We start from the raw sequence: 16,328 nt of genomic DNA on the forward strand, positions 1-16,328 counted from the left end.
AACACAGCAATGGCAGCATCAGCCTGTTCATCATTAGTATGCTGTTGCAAAACCCAGTTGCTCTGCATTGCATGGAATGCACTTTGATATAAAGTAAGACTCATAGAGACTCAAATTCTCTGCCTTCCCAAAGTAATAGATGCAATGGTTAGGTTCACTGTGAGCCGCCTTTTAATGGGAGATTGAACAGAAAAAGAAGCTGACAAAAAGGTTCTAGCAAATCCCACAACAGCTGAGGTTGAGGGACCTTTCAAGTCTGGTCCAGCCCCCTGCTCAAGCAGGGTCAGCTAAAGCAGTTAGCTCAGGGCTGACCAAGGATGGAGGCCCTACAACCTCTGGGCAGCCTGTGCCAGTGCTCGGTCACATGCACAATAGAAAAGTGTTTTCTTATGTTCTGCTGGAATTTCAGGATTATCATTTTGAGCCCCAGCAGGCACAGATTTGTCCACTCAACACTCCCTGAGTAACAAGTGCAACTTTACAAGAAAAGGCTCACTGGGCAGTTACTTTTCCCTTCCATGCCCATTAGCACTGCCTGGTTGAAGGACTGCGCTGACATAAATGCAGTATTTGGCTCACAGTCCTTTCTGCTGTTGCCCCTGTCAGTTGCCAGTGGCACATCCTCTGAGCATATTGCGGGCAGTAGTTTTTGCCTAGTTTTCCTCACCATGTAATTGGTATTTCATTTCTCCACTCCCTCTGAAACACCCCATTCATGGTTGATTTTTAGAGATCTCTCCTAGTCCTTATCTTGATCCACGAGCCTTTTGTTGGATTTTCTCTCCTATGTCCAGCTGAGGAGGGGAGTGATAGAGCTGCTCTGGTGGGCACCTGGTGTCCAGCCAGGGTCAACCCCCCAGTCGTCATGTTCCATTGTCTTGCAACCTTGTGATACAACACAGGGAATTTCAGTCTCTATTCCAGTTGTGAGTGATTTCACCTGGTGCTGGGTCAGCTCTCTATGAGGAACCCAACTGCCGTCATCTCTTTTACTTCAGTAATTATAATCCTTCTCCTCTCAGTGGCTCTGTTACCAGCCCACCTCTTGACTCTCCCACTGCTGTTACTGCTAACAGGGAACGGTGGGGAGAGAGACTTACAATTAAGTCCATTCAGCCCCACTATTCACCTCCTGGAAAGAGGGTTTGGATGAGTGGTAGGACCCTCACGTAGAATCCAAGTCACCAGGTGAGAGTAGTAACAACACAGACCTTCATTCCAGCTGCCTCTCTCTTTTTTTGAGGCTGGCTTCTGCCTGTCCTCTTCCCCTCTATAGACCTTATGACGTACCTATTCAAGGCCAACCATAAGAATTCATAAAGTGACCGCTTCATTCAACGTATATTAAATATTCTACTAAAGAATGAAGATAGCAATATGTAATTATGCCTACATCCAAAATAGAAATATCTGTTAATACAGAATCATGATGAGAGCAATATGGATGCTGTTTATGCTGTGATGCTGACTCCTAAGGGCTTTCCTTGAAGTTCAGCAACACACAGCACAAGGGACTCCTTTTCTCTGGAGCCTTCCACCCAGGCTTTCAGTGCCCAAATGTTAACAGTGGGCACCTGTGGCCTTCTAAATTTTGTGAATCTGAGTGTTCCTGGGAAATTGCAAGCTATCAGACATATTGTAAAGCTTACTTTTCTGCATATCGGGACATTTCCTTTAGTAGAATAAATTACCCCGAATTCACATTAACTTATTTTGCTGAAATAATAGGACTTTTCCAAAGGTCACTGATACTGTACATATGGGCAGGGAAAATAACAGAGAGGGAGAGGCACTAAACAGATTCATGAAAGACACATTATGCAAACAAACAGGTAAGTACAAAAGTACAGTCAGAGGTTCTGCTACAGCAAAATGTCTGGCAACATTAACATTACCGCATTGTGTTTTGATCATAGTAAAACTCCTCTCTAGCTAGCAATAAAGTACTTATTAAATTGGGTGGGGTTTTGTAAAGTACTAGTTTCCCAAGTATAAACTCCACAGAGCCAGATCTGGTTTTTCACGTTCCATTTTACAAATTGCTTTTCTAATTAAACAACTTCAGGAAATCAGTTCGCCTTTTTAGACCGTAGCTAAGTGATGTTCTGAGTAGCCGGCAGTTAAACGTTCATTTCTTACATGCATAACATAGAAGCCAGTGATATGCCCACCCCTACCCAAAGGGAAGCAATGCCAGGAAAGGCAAGTTCAGTGTTGCCTGACGCTGTGCCTGTATGTCATGTGAACACATCTTCAGTCAGATGAAGAGTAGGGCTGAGCTAAGTCCACCAAGGGTCTCTTGTTGATTCTGTGATTCTGTGAGTTATCTCTCAGTCACAGCAATTGAATCCCAGCACAGGTAACGCACAGTCCAAGCTGATGTGAAGTGTTAAATTAACACTTGCCACCTAAATAAACCCAGTCTGATTTTGAGAGACTACGACTGTTCACAAGTACCCATTGAGTCAGTGCAAGCCACAGAGACTCAGCACCTCAACAGATCTAGTGTCCTCTCTTTACATTCCTAAGCAGGGATTTGGAAGCTGAACTTTAGGCAATTGAATTTGAAGATGCCTCTCAGAAATTTTTTAGTACTGTATACAGTATAATATAGAGGTTGAAAACTGTTACTTTGAGGAATGCTCTTGTTTAGGTAAAGAACCATTTTATTATTGCGGTAAGTCACTTCTGACCTGTGTTGATGCTCATTAATGCACTTCTTAGATGCGTGGCATGCACCAGAGGTGTCCATTAATTAGGGCTGCTGCACAGTCTGTCGTGTCTTATTGCTTAATTAATAAACATTAGCTAAGATATTGAACATTCCAAGGAAAGTAATATACTGATGAACAGATTGTGCTAAGAGCCTGCCTTGCTAATGCTCATGTGAGGAAAGGAAGATTTATATTCCATGCATTTGGGTTGTAGAACAGCTGTGAGTGAAGTCTACTGGGACACCTGTTAGGGACCACTGTATAAATGAGTGCATGTTGCAGAACTATGGTATTAAAAAAGAAAAAGCAGAATATTTAATGGATTGGCATCAATATGCAAGAAAACTACTGTAGGAAACAGAATGAAAGCCCTTACGCTCATGAAACTTTCTTGTAATAGTAAAAATAACTTACCCTAATACAGTTCTTTCAACCCACAGATATCAGAACACTTGGCAGGCCCCTGGAATTGGCTCCACACCAATGAGGCATGAGCAGCTGTCTTTCCCTCCCGGTAGATTTTCCAGATGTCAGCAGGACACAGGGACAATGTCCCTCCGGACTTTCTTCTGCCTCAGTCTCATTAAAAAATCTGTCAGTTACCTTTTGAAAGCAAAAGTTTACGTTGCTCTTAATAATGAAGCTATCCGAAAGATTACAGCTTAATTTTCAGGTGCAGGTTTTGCCAATTTCCAAGTATTTTGAAACTAAACTCACATAAATTTCAGGTACAAGTCCATAAACTATTGTTAGGTAATTTTGATTTATAACTAATAACAACTCTGTCTTCAACCTTTACAGCTATGTCTAACATCATACAAAAAAATGATAAAATGTATTTAACAGGCTCCAGTGTTTAATATCATCTGTGTTCAAAAATATACGTCCCCTTCTTATAGAAGTAAAAGCATGAGCATTAAAAAGCATGGAAATCATTAGCTCTGTTACCTGTAAAAAATACTCCCTTTCCCTTACAGTTTACATTCTTATCTGCTAAAAAGCAGTGCTTGTAAAAATACACCCTGGCTATTTCACTCACATGAATGCTGACCCACAGGACCTTCTAAGGAGTTTTGAAGTTACTGATGGCTGAAAAGATACCTACAGCCCCTTTCTCAGTGTTTGAAGGCGGTACAGAATATCTGCATGTTTTCCTCCTTTGATACCCATCAAGTGTTCATCACAAAGCCAGAACTAGAGAGCAGTGACCAGCCTTTTGGTTAGCAGACTCAGGGATTCATTTGCATAGGAATTATGCTGATGCTCCTGTTCTTTCAGGTTGAAATAAACGGGACATTGATTTGCCAATGTGGAAAGTGTTACACTGATTGCTAGAGCTCTTGCTATATGCCTCTTGTAGATACAGACATTTAGACCATTTCACGATTCATGTGGTGCTTCTTCAGCCTTAAACTGACAAGGAAAAAAAGCATGTAAAAGATGTTAACATGTAGAATCTTTACATATTATATAATATACAGTTTTAGATTACCAAGAAAAATGTAATACTTTAGGTATGTGGATATCTAATTCGTCTGTTCAGAGATAGGTGCTATGCAAGTAGCAGAGCGGGAGCTAAAATAAATAAGTAAATAGGGAACTAAAAAGCTCTAATTCTTCCTTTGAGACCTGATTCCCATTGCAGCAGTAGGCACTTAGCACAGTTTTACTCTTGCTTCTTAGACTCTAAAAATAATACTTGCTTCACAAGGGATACTAATGAGGGAATAGTTGCAGTTTATTTTTAAAATGTGCTGGTATTAATGAGAAATTATAATTATCCCAGTACCAGCTGGCATTTCTCTTCATACTGAAATGTTCCTTTTGAACAAGAGAGGAAACAAATGCACTGTAACTTCTTTTTCAAAGATCCGGTAAAACAGAGTGTGTCAGAGAAAACGTAATGTCTCTAAAATTGGGGTTGCTTTTGGGTTTTTTCCTGAATAAATTATTGTAGAAGAACCTCATCAGCTCCCTATTGTTGTGTTGAGCAGATGCTGTATGTCTCATAAAAGTAGAGAAGCTTTCCCTCTGCCTTAAAACCAAAATACATCTCATAAATTCGTCATTTTTAACCGGTATAGTTAAATATAAAGATGAGAATAGCTGCATTTCTGGGCTGCTGAAGATTGCCTCTTCAGTGACAAGTATCAACTAAGCTATACCCCACACTATAACAAGCACCTGTGTTTTATGAAGCCACTTCTGACAACCTGTTTGAGATACGTGAGCTTTGACAGTTTTGTGAGTAACACTTTGTGCACGGAGGGTTGAATTTCACCCATCCTGAGTCCGTAACAGGATATTCAGGATCAGGAAGCAAGGCTTTGGAGGGAATATTTCTTTGGCAATCTCATGATATTTTTTCCTATAGCAGCCATTTCAGCAGTCCAGATTTTGGACCACTGAAGTAAAATCAACAAGTAGCCAGAAAAGCAGGTGGAAGGATTATCATATTGACAAATCATTCACTGCTAGATATTACCTCTGTATGTGCATGGCGAGGCCTGTCTGCACATATGTGATCTGTCCATGCTCACGTATGTGTAAAATTCAGAGATCCCGATGGCAAGTAACACTGCCTTTGGAGTAGCCTGTACTTCCCGCTGCTGTCGCTGATGGGGCTAAAACTTACCCTATGCAAACCTAATTCCCTGCGTTACTGCAAACACTTGTTTTTCATGCATAGGTGTTTCTGCCAGGATACAAGAGGACTATACACTGTAGGACTAAATCACCTCATTTGATAAAACTCAGAGACCCAGCTGTGTACAACTACAAGAGCCTTGTTCCATTTTCTAAGGTCCTAACGTAGCCTCATTACTCTTATTTATTTGCATAATGCTTGCAGCATAAGCGTTAGGCATTGCTAAACAGAGCCCACAACATTAATTCGGAATTCAAAAAGAGAACGAGGATATATTCCAGGATAATAAGATTGAATATATTGAAGCTACAGCTAGTGCTATAAAACATTGATTTGCTGTAAACAGTTTAATGTACCCCTTTCCAGCTGCATTAATATGTCTGCAGCATGTAGGAGAATGATAAATGTCCCCTTACAGCAGCATAGGTATGAATGCAGTAGGTATGTTTCTCATAACTGCACTGTGTTATTATAAATATTGTGTACAATCATTTGTACTTCAGGGAACATTTAGCATTGGTTGGATTTTTACATGGAAGGGATATGTGTGTGTGTGTGGTAGGGTTGGTCTTATTATATACAAGAAATCCTGACTGTAATTTCTGTCATCCCCACTGCTACTATCACTCATTGCAGAACCTCGTAACCCTCCCTCTTGGTTTTTTAAATCTTACATAGAATGAATCCAGACAGCTTATCATGGACCTTACCTACTTTGCTACCTCCTATTACACATTAGGACATTAGGGCTGCTAATGTCCTTTTCAGGCAATGTTTTTTGTTTTACTAGAAACAAGCCTCCCTTCAATTCTGATCAAATGTGATTTTTCATACATGTGATTTATCTGTGACATCAGATCTGGGTTTTTCCACATCCTGCCTAAACATCTTTTTCACATCAGCTGAATCTAAAAGCTACCATATACACTTCAGGGTATATGGTAACACCATAATTTTACTAACTCACAAACAGTTTGGACATCCTAACCATAGTGATCACTAGAAACATATTATGACCAGGTAAATTTGCCTAGTGCTGTCATGTGCATTTGTAGTGCTTGATTGTATCGTGACATTGCCACACTTCCCTCTGTGAAGCCCACACAATGCATAAAGTGAGGGTAACTGTGCCATTAATTCTGATCAGTGGTTTCTAATTGTCAGCTTTACACCGTCCTTTCAGCATTTTATTCTCATGCCCAGTAATCATATGCATTGTATTTCCTCAGGTTATACTGTCTATCGAAGAAGGCTACAGGCTTCCAGCTCCCATGGGCTGCCCAGCTTCTCTTCACCAGCTGATGCTTCACTGCTGGCAAAAGGAGAGGAACCACCGTCCAAAATTTAGTGACATTGTCAACTTCCTAGACAAACTGATCCGCAATCCCAGCACCCTTCACACTCTAGTGGAGGATGTACTTGTGTAAGTCCCTCTTTGGTACTTTATTGCTTGTATAATACATAGTGGCTATCATTGGACGGTTTAGGGCATTAAGTAGGGGTGAGAGAGAGCCGCAAAGTTCTGAATTCACAAAGTTATGGGGTTTCAAATAACTTTAAGCCACTTTTAAGGCTTGTTTTATTAATACACTGAGTATAAGGACGCTTTCTCTCAAGTTGTGCAGATTGTATTAGTAATTTTTCTAATTTTTTCTGAGCTCTCTGTACTCTGTCCTTAATCTTTGTGAATCTCTTTGTTTGTTTGGGTTTTTCTTGGTGCTTCTCCTATGTGCTTGTTTTCTCTTTGTAGTATTTTCCCCCTCTATTCAAACAGCCTGTCTCTCCATCTGACAGTGCTCAAGCAATTTCTGAACTGCCTTGGAGTAATTTCCTGCAGAAAGTAGCTGTGTCTTAGCTTGCTAAATCTTTCTTTATCTGCAGAAGAATGGCAACAGTGAACAAATAAAGAGATTATGCTATTACCATTCCACAACAAATTCGTGATGCTGTTGCCCTAAGTTTTTTTCCTTTACTAATCCTACAGAAATGTATGCAGCCACAGGAGAAGTAAGGCTGTGGTAGAAGTTGTCAATTTTTGTACACTTATTGATCCAAGCTGTCCCTGGATATCAGCTGAAAAGGATGAAGGTCCAGGTGGTATCACTGTCTTCATTAGCTGAAATTCACCTTTAGATAAAGGTGCTTTGATGAAGACCTGCATAGTTTTTTCTGAGAACTTTAGTGGGTTTCTCCATCTTTCTGTTTCAGTCACACTAATATTAAGGAAAAGACCTGAAACAGAAATGGGGCTAAATTAGCTCCTTCATTTTTATTTGCTGCTCTGTGTAATTCTATGTAAAAGCAAAGATACAAAATTACATTCTTTTTGCTTCTTCTAATATTAGTTTCAGGCTTTTAATCAAAGTGTTCCCATTGCACAATGGTGTAGCAATAAGAAGCTGTTTCAGGTGAGTTTTTCTGTAGATATACGTGAAAATCATCTTGCAGTGTTTTAATGTTTTTAAATGTTATGTTAAATTCTGTTTGTCCTTCACTTTGACTACTGTATTTACAAACTATTATAATCCTGAACATATAAGATCTGTAAAGAAACACTCTGTGGGAACATAAATAAAAGCAGTGGGAGAGCTTCGTTCCTCAGTTTGTTACTGAGTTGTAATGTTTAATGAGTTTAAAATTATAATTAATGTTAATGAGTTTAAAAATATGTATTGTTTAAGTAGTGCAACTTAGCAGACTGACATGATTCTTCAGTTACAGGCAATGGGTTAAAGAGATCCTCAGTTAACACCTGACCTTTACAGCTCAGGCTCTTCTCTCATTCCTTCTGCCCTTTAATAAAACTAATGCCTACCAGAGTAAGTTGTCGTATTTTGTAGTGCTTTGGTAACCTTTGCATTTTGTTTTTACAGAATGCCAGATTCACCTGGTGAAGTTCCAGAATATCCTTTGTTTGTTTCAGTCAGTGACTGGCTGGACTCCATAAAAATGGGTCAGTATAAAAATAACTTCATGGCAGCAGGTTTCACAACTTTGGATATGGTCTCAAGAATGAGTATTGAGTAAGTATGTAATCTGTTATCCCTACAGTGATTGATCGGTCTGAATTTGTTTGGATCCTGCAGTGACATAATTATAGTGATGTATGGAACAGTGCTTTCATTTCCTTTCCTACTTGAAGCTACTAACAGACAAATACAGGTTTTTACCAAAACACCACTGGAGAAAGATACGATTAAGATACGGAGAACTCAGTTTTATTCTGTGACCAAACCAAACACTACCAAAGGCCAGGCAGCGAGCATCTTGAAATGTTTCTTGGGGAATCAGTTCTGACCACTGAAATCCGTGGCAAAAACCTTTTCTTACTTTGCTATTGACATCATCATGCCTATGTCAGTCCTCATGAGGCAGTCGTTCCGCTCTTTGCTGCCCTTCTGCAACCATCTCTGACATTACTGTATAATTTTTGAAATGAAGATCCCGCACTTAGTATAAAAGGGGTTTGGGCAAACTGTGGATTAATGTGGTATCATAATGATATGATATGTTTTGCCCTCTATTCCTTTCCCGTGAATTCCTAATCTTTTATTTGATGCTAGGACTGTCTGTATTAATACTGATAATGGTCAGTCATGATTCAACAATTTCACACGTGAGGTTAGGACCAGTTTTCTCCCACGTGTATCTCTTTACATTCACCTACATTAGATATCATTTGCTGCTTTTATGGCATTGTCACTTAGTCTTGTGAGATCCTTCTAAAACTCATCACAGCTGCTCCCTTCCCTTACTACTATGAACAATTCAGTCTCATCAACTGGCTTTTTCACCTCTGTGCTCACCACTTTTTCCAGACCATTTACTGATTTCTTGAACATAACTGTTCAATATTATCCCAGTATAGATCCCTGTAGGTTTCTATTGATGACTACATCGTAAAACTTGACAATTTACCCCTACCCTCCTGACTTTAAACCATTTAGTCATGCAAAGACCTCCTTATGCCATAGCTACTTATTTTCCTTATAAAGCTTTGATGAGGAATCTTCTCTAAAGCTTTTGGAAATCTAGGTGGGGTGTATCAAATTAATTGCCTTCATCCATATGCATGCTGACTCCTCCATCGAAAACAAGTAACTTCCTAAAACAGGACTTCTCTTTGCTGCAGACTCCAGTAGATAATTCACCCAAGCATCCAATAATTCTCGACTTTACTGTAGTTTCTATTATGCCCTGTAATGATTTCAGACTCACAGGTCTGTAGTTCCCCAGATCTCCCCTGGAAACTTTTTCTTTTGTCTGTCAGCACTCTCCATGCCTCAGGCTCTAGGAACTTTTTAAGCATGTGGAACACAGCTGATAACCCCCTCTCACATCCCTGTTAGTAATTCCACTATTTCATCCTTAAGCTCTTGTAAAACTCTTGGCTAAACACAATATTGTGCTGGAGGTGGGTTGTTGCTTGGTTTTATAATTTGTCCTATAACCCCTCCTGCAGTCACTTCAATTTCAGGCAGATCCTCTGGCGAGTGCCCTATAAAGGTTCTGGCACAGGAGTCACTTTGATTTCTTTCACAGTGAATATCAGCTCAGATAATCAGTTGAGTCTTCCAACAGTGGCCAGTCTTTCTGTGATCTTTTATACCCATCATTAAACTCTACAGACACTCTGGCAGGCTGCTTGTACCCAGTGCGTTTGCCAAAAGGTTTATTATGAGTTTTTTTATTAGGTGTTTCTTTCCTCCTTTTCCTCTAGTTCTTTTTTAGCCTGCCTTACTGTGCTTTTACAGATAATCTCTCTAAGGTTATCATCCTTTCTACTTGCTTTAGATACCACTTGAGCTTTTTGAAAGATTCCTTCTTTCTCCAAATAACCTCCATTCCCCTAGGCCTGCTGGCTTCTTTCTGAACTTTGTAAGTAGTAAGCATTGTACTTGCATTTCTAATACCACTCCCTCTGTAAAGTTTTTTATTCTCTTTCCTGACTCTCTTTTGATTCTCAGATGCCCAATATTTTTGCATATTCCCTGCTGACCCTAAGTGTTGTGTATCATCCACCATGTGGCTGTTAAGCCTAAGTACATAATAGTTGCTACTATCCAGTGGCTTTTTATCTGGAGGATACAGAGGCAGGTATCTTGTGCTGCAAATCTGAAACCCATAAAGGTCATGCCTCATCCTGTAAGCTCCTTTACTAGCTATATTGGCAAACAATTTTTGAGGATATCTATACAGGCGATGTCTATGCTATATCTTAGTGTGGGATTTGCGCAATTGACGACAAGGCGTATCTTAAGTTTCCTGCCCTTGCCACCTTTGTGATCTTTCTCAGCATCTTGCAGTTGGCGATGTTCAGAGAACAAATGAACTAGTGGATTGTGTGGGATGCTGAGGGCTGTTGACTTTATTCCTGCCAAAGAGTCGAGCTCAGCAGGTGAGCTGCCCACTCCAAGGTGCAGGTCTAGGTGAGATGAAGGGACAGTGGGAGGGAAATCTGGGTCAAGCTGGGGGATTCACTGTTATTCTGGTCTTTTAGAACATCTCTCACCACTATAGTTAGGGTTAGGGTTCCTGATTCCCAAATCATCAGAAGCACAGCCTCTGTTATTGCCACTTCAGAACTGCAAGAGTGAGTGTATCAGCCCCATTCCTTTGCAAGTATGAGTGGGAAACATTTGCTAATAACACATTACTAAAAATGGGCTATTAGATCGGGTTCTTCCTCAAGATTTGGAAAAATTACTTGACCATCAATATAACAAAAGATACTAGTGCTCTAACTACAAAAGTTCTTTTTATTTCCTTAAATGTCTGTCTTTAAAAATTTGGAATTGAGCATTTGCAGCTTTCTTACGTGTCCCAGACAGGAAGGTAAACTGTCCTGAAGAAGAGCAACTCACCTTATATTTATACACTTTTGTGCACAAGAGACTTTACTATACTTGCATCCAAGCTGAAACTTTTTATCTTGCAGTGACGTTAGAAGAATTGGAGTTGTACTCATTGGACACCAGAGACGAATAGTCAGCAGTTTACAGACTTTGCGGTTACACATGATGCACATACAGGAGAAAGGATTTCATGTATGAAAGTGCTAGAATCAACTGTGTTCTGTGCCTCAGCATTTCTAAAATGGAAAATATTCCCAATCTTCCCTTCTGCTCTTCCTAACTTCAAGAACTGCAGTCTCCTGTTCAGACTATAAAAGTACTTCTATGTTAATGCTTCCAAACTGGAATTTTTAATCACACTGCATAGCTCCGCCACCAGTTAGCTGCCAATAAGATCCGGGCCTACTGCAAGACTCTTGCTACACATTGATGAATAACTCAGCATGGATGTGTAACTTTGTATAACAGTATTTGGGAAACTTTCATGAACTTCCTTGAAAGTAATAATCTATTTGGCCTGGTGTGGCTTCTTTATCGATGTATTTAGAGTTTGCTGGTAGATCAAAAAGTATTTGACTTCTTTCATGTTCTGTGACCATGTAACTTCCAATACCAAATGTGCAATCAAAAAAGTCTGACATAACTAGTTATTTTATTTCTTAACTAACTCCAAATGTATGGGTCCTATCATTGTATTACTTTATAATACTTTGAATGCTGATAAGCTGGTGCCTCAAAGCGTTAATATTGTTTGCAGGAATGATTGATTTTATGTAGTGAATTTTCATTGTGTGAACAATTGGGAGGATAGTGAGAGAAATCTGTTCGAAATCTTCAGGTCCTTGATTTTTAATTACTTTAGCACTTGACACTTTTTATGCTTTAAATTTTAGATTAGGTTGGGAAACTCGTTCATCCTTGGGATTCTTCACCATCCTAAAACTTCTTTTTTTTTTTTCCTTTTTTTTTTTTCTTAAATACTCAGCATTTGCTTCTACTATATGGCAAATGTTCACTGGAAAACTGATTGTAATGTTCCCATAACCACACGTGAAACATGTTTGTCAGCTATATTGTGGCCACGTAGACTTCAGAAAGCTTTCTGTTCTTAAAGTGCAGGCCTCTGCTGCTTGAACTAAGCATAACTTCCATCAGTGGTAGTAGACCTTAGAAGGCCAGCCATCAGTGGGGTGATGTGCTTATTCCCATGGGAGCAGAGCAGCCATATCATCCTTCAGTCGAGGGCAATGGTACAACCACCAACTAGTGCTGGAAGTTACATGCAGCAGTGTGCAGCTACCTTGTACGTAGGCAGAAAAGCAGATGTAGGACAGCAGTGTAATAATATGTTGCCTTGAGCCTACTGACTGCTTTCAGAAGTGAAAACCAGACTGCTGAAATGGAGCTCTGGTTACTATAGGCTAGATCTTCATTTAGTACAGATATCTAAATGACATCAAGACAATTACCTTTAGAACCCTTCAATAGCCATATTTACATGCAAGAAAATGTCCAGAAAGGCCTAACATAGTATTGTACCTCTCTAAGACTTACAGCTTTTATGTTTTACTCAGACAACTTACACGGAAGTGCTGGGCTACGTTTCCAAATTTCTGCATGGGATATACACCACTGGGAACAGGGGAACAAGCGCACAGTAGAAGTCGTGCGCAGACCTACATGCATGTCCCATGTAAACTGGGTGCAGATGCTTTTGTTGATTTATACATAGTTTGAAGGATGTTTTCAAGTTATGTGGTATTCCAAATATACTCAAGCATTACAGCTCTTCCGTTAAAATGTGCGTTTGGGTAATTAGTATAATATATGTGTATATCAAAATGAACTAGCTACTTTATGTAATCATAGTGATATTTACTGCTTAATTTACAGCTTGTAAATCAAAATACATTTCCTAACTCTTGGAAAAGGCTGCCATTGTGTATTGGTGGCAAAGAAGGAAAATCAGAAAGCAGCTCAGAAAAGATTATGCTTCCAACCTAGCATGTCACAGAGTAAGGCATGCCAGGCCTGAGTCACTTTTGTCACTTTATGTTGGAATAGCTGCATTAATTTAAGAGGGATAACAGTAGTGCAAGAAACAAATTTTCCCTTCCTTTGTTAGAAAGAAAAACCAACCCAGATTTAACTGAGGAGCAAGTTTTCCAATGATAAGGATTCACTAGGATCTACAAAGCCAATATGAAGAGCTTGTTTAAAGGAGGGCAGTTCCAATGCTATTTGAGCTACAAAGGTAATTTTGCCAGTATGAATAGTCTTGCTGAGCTCAATAGGACTGTCAAGCATGTGCGTTTTGCAGGATCACAGGTCTCTGGGGGGGAGAAAAAATGTTTGTTCTTTCCTGTGACTATCACTTCAAAAATTTCTGCCCCAGTTCCACATCTGAATAGTTTATTGGGAAAGGTTCTCTCATGGAAAGAAAACCACACTTACCTGAAACCTTCTGAAAAATACTGTCTTCATAGAGTAATTTAAAAGTTGATTTTTCTTTTATAATTTTGTTACCCATTTTGCCTGTCATTGCTTCCATGGCCAAAAATGTGGCATCTGTGGAAGGAGCCTCTCTCACAATTAAATACATTATCGAGGAGGTATGAGTCTGTTATTTGTTAATGGGGTGTCAAAATCACTCAGGAGTAATCCAAACCATGTATGTGCACTTGCATGAGGATGCAGTGGCATGTTATCTGCACGCAGCCTGGCAATTAACTTCCAAATTTCTCACACTACTGAAAATACATTTTCAATCGAAAAAAGAATTAAAACCTATATTAATCAGATATATTTTTATATAAACAAGAGTTGGGGTAAGCAGACAGGAAAGAACAAAGGATTCTTCGGGTAAGGATATTTATTCGAAACATTGTAAATCCAGGATATTTTGGGTTTATACAGCTTGGGTTTTTGTTGTTGCGGTGTGGTACGACACTTTTATATGAGTTAGCTTGATCAAATTTATATTTCCCCCACTTTGGAAGCATTTTATTTGTTCTTGCTCTGATTCCAAGCCTACTCTTGGTTTGTTTTGGGGTTTTTTCCTATTTTTTTTTTATTTAAAACCAATAAACAACAGGTGTTACTTTTCAAACATGAACTTAATTCTGTGCAGGCCACAAGTGTATATGAGAAGCTAGCGTAGCTTTCTCTGTTACTTTTTTTCAAGTGAAAATGAGCTCTATTTAGTTATCCTGCATATTACAGGGTGCCGTTAGAGTTTAAACATAATGATTTCAAGCAAATCTAGTAGGCTGGTTTTGAGAATCTGGCCCGCATTGCAGAGTGCTTTATGACTAAACTGAAAGTTCACAAAATACAGTGTGCATTATAAGCAAGCAAGGAAAAAAACCCGCATTATAATATTGACAAAAAGAAATAGCTCTTAAGTTACTTACAAGTAATATCAACACATAGATTTTTCTCATAGATCTGGTTGTTATTAATCTAGAATTAAATCTGTCCATACCACTACTCATGTACCACTTGAGCCTCAAAAGCATAGATTAAGTGACGGCTCTGACTGCTAAGCAGGACCAAGTTAGTGTTTCTTGGCTGATAAGTGCACAGCCCCAGCTTTCCATCATGTGCCAAACACAGTGCTTCCAAAGTTGACTAACAAGCAGCTTGGACGTCCATGCAATCAAGTGGAGTGGTCATCTGACATGGAAACCATATCAGTCATCCTTACTCAATCTATCCCCTCTTGTCAGTCAGTGAGACCTGCTGGGAGGAATTCTTCTCACCAAATGCAGACCTGATTATTGAGGTCTGCATTTGAAGTAGTCATCTAAGATTCCTTTTTAATCAATGAAGAGAAGTGGTCCCTGGTAGGATGTAACTCATCTGATAAATCTAATTACTTCTCAGATGAATTGTATCAAAGAAGCACTTGTGTCTCTGCATTCAAAGAGATCAAAATCACAGGCATCTGTGCTTGGTCAGTTGAATCTTGTGCATTGATTGTAATCAGTCGTTATGCTGAACCTGTGAAAAAGAGAGGATCTTATGCATAATGTTGGTGTTAAAATTGAACAACTAGCAGCAGAAGATTTAGTAACTTTGCTCATGAGGTGTTTGCCTATTGGAATTACTGAGAAGCAATAAGACTCCATGAGGTGAAAGGAAGAGAACTGAGCTACGTCATTTAAATTTTTCTAAACAAAAGTTACCCTTTTTGTTTCCCGTGAATATAAATTCAGTGTCTGTCCAGTAAAAACTGAGACACGTGCTATGCTTTAAGGCATCAGCCAAGACTTTTTCGCATAAGGCAGTCTTTAATTGCAAATAGTGCGCTCCGTAAATTCAACTAAATTGGTTGCTCTGGACAATGCATTCTGTGTCCAAAATTGTATTAGGTATTAGCTGGATTATTCTGACATGGAATTCATAGACTGTAGTACTTTGATTTTCCTGTAGTTTAAGACTGACTTTCAGTTTTCCATTTTTTATATGATGAGCCTAATACTGGGCCCCATTAATTTCTTTTTCAGTGCAGATTCATACAGGATCCAAAGGTGGGTCATAAGTAGCATACAGATGGCCTTTATTCAGATGCAGCAGAGATTTACTATGCAGAATGGCTTGGATGGTGGAGGTCCCTAGTAAGACTGTATTAACAACAGCAATTTCCATGTTAGAATGACCCCATGGGACCATCTCAGGCACCGAGGTAAAGCAGCACAGAACATATTTAACTTGTATTGAAGACCAGCTGCTAAATTTCAGCTCGCACCATTGCAAAAGGAAGCATGGATTCAGCTGTTTTAACTCAGCTGATGGAATGGTTCTATGGGACACCTTCTGGCAGCTGAGAAATTTTCTCTTACGAATACATGTAGTGTAACTACCCCATCATGGGCTCAGTCTGTCTTGGAATATGTCCAACAGAAAGCGGAAAGGAGGACTCTCTTCTAATCCAGTCCAACACATCTTTTAGAGTACAAAATTTAGAGTTGTAATAAAAAGTCTGTCTTCCATCGCATCTTCTAGGAAGAGTATTAAAAATAGAGATACTTCACTTACAGCATTTGCACATGGTTGAAGAGCACTGTATTCTGTTATGCAGTTTTCCTCCAGAATACCCTTGTTCACCAA

General features: G+C 39.4%; 1 protein-coding gene across 1 annotated transcript in view; it reads left to right on the plus strand.

Moving 5' to 3' along the window:
- EPHA6 (EPH receptor A6) overlaps positions 1–11,414 on the plus strand; it is a gene marked incomplete at both ends in the record, with an annotated part of 464,979 nt that extends 453,565 nt beyond the window's left edge. The window contains 3 exons of the mRNA XM_080613276.1: positions 6,591–6,784; positions 8,235–8,384; positions 11,300–11,414. Of these exons, the coding sequence (XP_080469402.1) occupies positions 6,591–6,784; positions 8,235–8,384; positions 11,300–11,414 (459 nt within the window). The remainder of the gene's footprint in view (positions 1–6,590; positions 6,785–8,234; positions 8,385–11,299) is intronic.
- Between the last annotated feature and the right edge of the window lie 4,914 nt (positions 11,415–16,328).

The sequence above is a fragment of the Psittacula echo genome (genome assembly GCF_963264785.1).
Source record: "Psittacula echo genome assembly, chromosome: 3".
In the NCBI taxonomy this organism is placed as follows: domain Eukaryota; kingdom Metazoa; phylum Chordata; class Aves; order Psittaciformes; family Psittacidae; genus Psittacula; species Psittacula echo.